At 45.3% G+C, this 6,073-nt stretch overlaps 1 protein-coding gene across 1 annotated transcript; it reads left to right on the top strand.

Moving 5' to 3' along the window:
* The first annotated feature begins 4,946 nt into the window (after nt 1–4,946).
* LOC137356310 (histone H2B 5-like) lies at nt 4,947–5,616 on the top strand. The gene has a single exon (XM_068022188.1). The coding sequence runs from the start codon at nt 4,955–4,957 to the stop codon at nt 5,333–5,335; it is 381 nt and encodes a 126-aa protein (XP_067878289.1). The 5' UTR covers nt 4,947–4,954; the 3' UTR covers nt 5,336–5,616.
* The last annotated feature ends 457 nt before the right edge of the window (nt 5,617–6,073 follow it).

Below are 6,073 nucleotides of genomic sequence, written 5' to 3'. Positions count from 1 at the left end.
CCTCGTGTTTGCCATCATCATCCGAGGAAAAAGACTCTCACTATCCACCCTATCTAACCCTCTGATTATCTTGTATGTCTCTATTAAGTCACCTCTCCTCCTCCTTCTCTCTAACGAAAACAACCCCAAGTCCCTCAGCCTTTCCTCGTAAGACCTTCCTTCCATACCAGGCAACATCCTAGTAAATCTCCTCTGCACCCTTTCCAAAGCTTCCACATCCTTCCTGTAATGCGGTGACCAGAACTGCACGCAATACTCAAGGTGCGGCCTCACCAGAGTTTTGTACAGCTGCATCATGACCTCGTGGCTCCGAAACTCGATCCCCCTACTAATAAAAGCTAACACACCATATACCTTCTTAACAGCCCTATTAACCTGGGTAGCAACTTTCAGGGATTTATGTACCTGGACACCAAGATCTCTCTGCTCATCTACACTACCAAGAATCTTCCCATTAGCCCAGCACTCTGCATTCCTGTTACTCCTTCCAAAGTGAATCACCTCACACTTCTCCGCATTAAACTCCATTTGCCATCTCTCAGCCCAGCTCTGCAGCCTATCTATGTCCCTCTGTACCCTACAACACCCTTCGACACTATCCACAACTCCACCGACCGTCGTGTCATCCGCAAATTTACTAACCCACCCTTCTACACCCTCATCCAGGTCGTTTATAAAAATGACAAACAGCAGTGGCCCCAAAATAGAACCTTGCGGTACACCACTAGTAACTAAACTCCAGGATGAACATTTGCCATCAACCACCGTCTTCTTTCAGCTCGCCAATTTCTGATCCAAAGCTCTAAATCACCTTCAACCCCATACTTCCGTATTTTCTGCAATAGCCTACCGTGGGGAACCTTATCAAACGCCTTACTGAAATCCATATACACCACATCCACGGCTTTACCCTCATCCACCTGTTAGGTCACCTTCTCGAAAAACTCAATAAGGTTTGTGAGGCACGACCTACCTTTCACAAAACCGTGCTGACTGTTGCAAATGAACTTATTCTTTTCAAGATGATTATAAATCCTATCTCTTATAACCTTTTCCAACATTTTACCCACAACCGAAGTAAGGCTCACAGGTCTATAATTACCAGGGCTGTCTCTACTCCCCTTCTTGAACAAGGGGACAACATTTGCTATCCTCCAGTCCTCCGGCACTACTCCTGTCGACAATGACGACATAAACATCAACAACAATGGCTCTGCAATCTCCTCCCTGGCTTCCCAGAGAATCCTCGGATAAATCCCATCTGGCCCAGGGGACTTATCTATTTTCACTCTTTCCAAAATTGCTAACACCTCCTCCTTGTGAATCTCAATCCCATCTAGCCTAGTAGGCTGTATCTCAGTAATCTCCTCGGCAACATTTTCTTTCTCTACTGTAAATACTGACGAAAATTATTCATTTAACGCTTCCCCTATCTCCTCTGATTCCGCACACAACTTCCCACTACTATCCTTGATTGGCCCTGTTCTAACTCTTATCATTCTTTTATTCCTGATATACCTTTAGAAAGCCTTAGGGTTTTCCCTGATCCTATCCACCAATGACTTCTCGTGTCCTCTCCTTGCTCTTCTTAGCCCACCCTTTAGATCCTTCCTGACTAGTTTGTAACTCTCAAGCGCCCTAACTGAGCCTTCACGTCTCATCCTAACATAAGCCGCCCTCTTCCTCTTGACAAGCCCTTCAACTTCTTGAGTAAACCACAGCTCCCTCGCTCGACAACTTCCTCCCTGCCTGACAGGTACATACTTATCAAGGACACGCATTAGCTGCTCCTTGAATAAGCTCCACATTTCGTTTGTGCCCATCCCCTGCAGTTTCCTTCCCCATCCTACACATCCTAAATCTTGCCTAATTGCGTCATAATTTCCTTTCCCCCAGCTATAATTCTTGCCCTGCGGTATATACATGTCCCTGCCCATCGCTAAGGTAAACCTAACCGAATTGTAATCACTATCGCCAAAGTGCTCACCGACATCTAAATCGAACACCTGGCCAGGTTCATTACCCAGTACCAAATCCAATGTGGCATCGCCCCTGGTTGGCCTGTCCACATACTGTGTCAGAAAACCCTCCTGCACACACTGGACAAAAACAGACCCATCTAAAGTACTCGAACTATAGTATTTCCAGTCAATATTTGGAAAGTTAAAGTCCCCCATAACCACTACCCTGTTAGTCTCGCTCCTGTCGAGAATCATCTTCGCTATCCTTTCCTCTAGATCTCTGGAACTATTCGGAGTTCTATAGAAAACTCCCAACAGGGTGACCTTTCCTCTCCTGTTTCTAACCTCGGCCCATACTACCTCAGTAGACGAGTCCTCAAACGTCCTTTCTGCCGCTGTAATACTTTCCTTGATTAACAATGCTGGATATACTCAGCTGGTTTGGCAGCATCTGTGGAGAGAGAAGCAGAGTTAACATTTCTGGTCAGTGACCCTTCTTCAGAACTGGTAAATATTAGAAATGTGAAAGGTTTTAAGCAAGTAAAGCGGGGGTGGGGCAAGAGATAACATGGGAGAAGGTGTAGAAAGGAAAATGTCACAGAATAGCTGACCAGAAGGTCATGGAGCAAAGGCAAACATTATGTTAATGGTGTGTTGAAAGACAAAGCATTCGTACAGATCGGGTGTTAATGGATGAAAATTGAACAGCCGCAAGTACAAATATGAAAAAAAGTGGGTAAGCAAACTGAACCAACTGAGGTGATATAAAATAAAATAAATATAAAAATAAAGATAAAAAGGAAAGAATAACTAAAAATAAAAGTAAATTGGGGGGCCCGTCATGCTCTGAAATTATTGAACTCAATGCTCAGTCTGGCAGGTTGTATTGTGCCTAATCGGTAAATGAGATGCTGTTCCTCGAGCTTACCTTGATGTTCACTGTAACACTGCAGCAATCCCAGGACAGAGATGTAAGCAGGGGGGAGTGTTGAAATGACAAGCAACCGGAAGCTCGGGGTCATGCTTTCGGACTGAGCGGAGGTGTTACGCAAAGCGGTCACCCAGTATATGTTTGGTCTCCCCAATGTAGAGGAGACCACATTGTGAGCAGCGAATACAGTATACCATATTGAAAGAAGTACAAGTAAATCGCTGCTTCACTCGAAAGGAGTGTTTGGGGCCTGGGATTGTGAGTAGAGAGGAGTAAAATGGGCAGGTATTATATCTCCTGTGATTGCAGGGGAAGGTGCCATGTGAAGGGGACAAGGTGGTGGGGGTAATGGAGGAGTGGACCAGGGTGTCGCGGAGGGAATGATCCCTTCGGAATGCTGACAGGGGAAGGGAGGGGAAGATGTATTTGGTCGTGGCATCACGCTGGAGGTGGCAGAAATGGCGGAGGATGATTCTTTGGATGTGGAGGCTGATGGGGTGGAAAGTGAGGACAAGGGTATCCTCGGTTGAGGAAAAAGGAAGACATATCAGAAGCGCTGTCATATAAATCTTTCATGTGGTTACTTGTGACTGCAGCTGACCAATCTTATTTGGCACGCTACATGGAGATAAGGACTTGCACTTCAATGCTCGCATTTGCCCCACTCAAAGAACAAAGAAAATTACAGCACAGGAACAGGCCCTTCGGCCCTCCAAGCCTGTGCCGATCCAGACCCTCTATCTAAACATGTCGCCTATTTTCTTAGGGTCTGTATCTCTTTGCTTCCTGCCCATTCATGTATCTGTCTAGATACATCTTAAAAGACGCTATCGTGCCCGCGTCTACCACCTCCGCTGGCAACACGTTCCAGGCACCCACCACCCTCTGTGTAAAGAACTTTCCACGCATATCCCCCCTAAACTTTTCCCCTATCACTTTGAACTCGTGACCCCTAGTAATTGAATCCCCCGCTCTGGGGAAAAAGCTTCTTGCTATCCACCCTGTCTATTCCTCTCATGATTTTGTACACCTCAATCAGGTCCCCCCTCAACCTCCGTCTTTCTAATGAAAATAATCCTAATCTGCTCAACCTCTCTTCATAGCTAGCACCCTCCATCCCAGGCAACATCCTGGTGAACCTCCTCTGCACCCTCTCCAAAGCATCCACATCCTTTTGGTAATGTGGCGACCAGAACTGCACGCAGTATTCCAAATGTGGCCGAACCAAAGTCTAATACAACTGTAACATGACCTGCCAACCCTTGTACTCAATACCCCGTCCAATGAAGGAAAGCATGCCGTATGCCTTCTTGACCACTCTATTGACCTGCTTTGCCACCTTCAGGGAACAATGGACCTGAACACCCAAGTCTCTCTGTACATCAATTTTCCCCAGGACTTTTCCATTTACTGTATAATTCACTCTTGAATTGGATCTTCCAAAATGCATCACCTCGCATTTGCCCTGATTGAACTCCATCTGCCATTTTTCTGCCCAACTCTCCAATCTATTTATATTCTGCTGTATTCTCTGACAGACCCCTTCACTATCTGCTACTCCACCAATCTTAGTGTCGTCTGCAAACTTGCTAATCAGACCACCTATACTTTCCTCCAAATCATTTATGTATCTGACACCCACTATACTGGACGATTCGGTCCTGTTGATGGACGGAAGTGCAGAGGGGCGCTACATCCTGATTAGGAAGGGAACTATAGAGAGTGAAAAAAGAGACGAGTTCGTACTAGCAAAATAGAAATGGTTGATGAGGAAGAGGGACTCAGAAAGTCACTGATGTAGATGTATGAGGGCGGGCAAAGGGGTTTGGACGATCTGACTGCTGCGACAGTTTGTGTCTGTGAGAAGCACAAAATGTGATTGGTTACTTTAGACACCCAATCAGATAGATATAGAACATCAGGCAGTGACATCATTGTAAACCAGCCAATCATGAACATGGCCTTCTCCCATTCCTCATTAGCATAGGGTTCTGGGGATGTCTATAAAATGCGAGCTTGGAGCAAAATTTCGGTTATTCTGTGTCTGAAGTTGATCGTGATCATGGTTGACGAGAAGAAAACTGCAGCAGGTTCCAAGAAGGGCGCCAAGAAAGTTCTGAAGAAGGCGCCAACAAAGGGCAGCAAGAAAAGGAGAAAATCCAGGAAAGAAAGTTACTCCATCTACGTGTACAAAGTGATGAAGCAGGTTCACCCTGACACCGGCATCTCCTCCAAGGCCATGAGCATCATGAATTCGTTTGTGAATGATATTTTCGAGCGAATCGCGCGTGAAGCTTCCCGCCTGGCCCATTACAACAAACGCAGCACCATCAGCTCCCGGGAGATCCAGACCGCCGTGCGCTTGCTGCTGCCCGGGGAGCTGGCCAAACACGCCGTGTCGGAAGGTACAAAGGCGGTCACCAAGTACACCAGCTCCAAGTAAATATCCGCAATGTACTGAAACACACCCAAAAGACAAAAAGGCTCTTTTAAGAGCCACCCACAACTTCTCTGAAAAAGCTACAACATTGTGTGTATAGTATCGACTTATATTGATTTATATATCAAGTGTCCTTGCCTTTGTGATCTCTGTTTTACTCCCATAGATTCTGGTTAATGCAGTTTCACTGCCCGTGCGATCTTTCTGTCTCTAACTAATAATGTCCCGTACATAAATTACTGACCACTGACCATTTGTGAGGTTTGTTCTCGGACGTGTTCATATTCGGCCCCTTTTCTGTATTTCGACAATAAAAGCTGATTTAACGCACATACATCAGTTCGCAGTCCCTTATTTCCCTAGTTCAAGTTTGACTTCAAAAATTAATAATTACATTATCTAGAACCCCCGGTGGTGTCGGAACCCTCCGTCTCACACGCTGACACCTGACACTGAAAATCTACACTCCGCGGTTGTCTCCCACGAATAACAAACAATCGTTCATCAGTGATGCGGTATTATTATGAAAATTGACATGAAATGTGCCCGGTTGGAGAATGTTGTGAAAGAGACTTTCTGCTCGCTGGTTTTAAAAAGGACAGAGAGTAAACCCGAATAGATGTCAGAATGTAAAAGCCAATGTGGAACTTGTTACCAAATGTAGAATAACACAATATGAAAAAGGTTTTATTTATTTCACCGTACAAAAAGAACTATAAATGTGATATTCTGCATTGAAGC

The sequence above is a fragment of the Heterodontus francisci genome, chromosome 45, assembly GCF_036365525.1.
Source record: "Heterodontus francisci isolate sHetFra1 chromosome 45, sHetFra1.hap1, whole genome shotgun sequence".
In the NCBI taxonomy this organism is placed as follows: Eukaryota; Metazoa; Chordata; class Chondrichthyes; order Heterodontiformes; family Heterodontidae; genus Heterodontus; species Heterodontus francisci.
This window is presented reverse-complemented; position numbering and strand designations above follow the sequence as displayed.

What these genes read in the sequence shown, in the direction of transcription:
- LOC137356310 (XM_068022188.1), top strand. Translation starts at nt 4,955, where the DNA reads ATGGTTGACGAGAAGAAAACTGCAGCAGGTTCCAAGAAGGGCGCCAAG.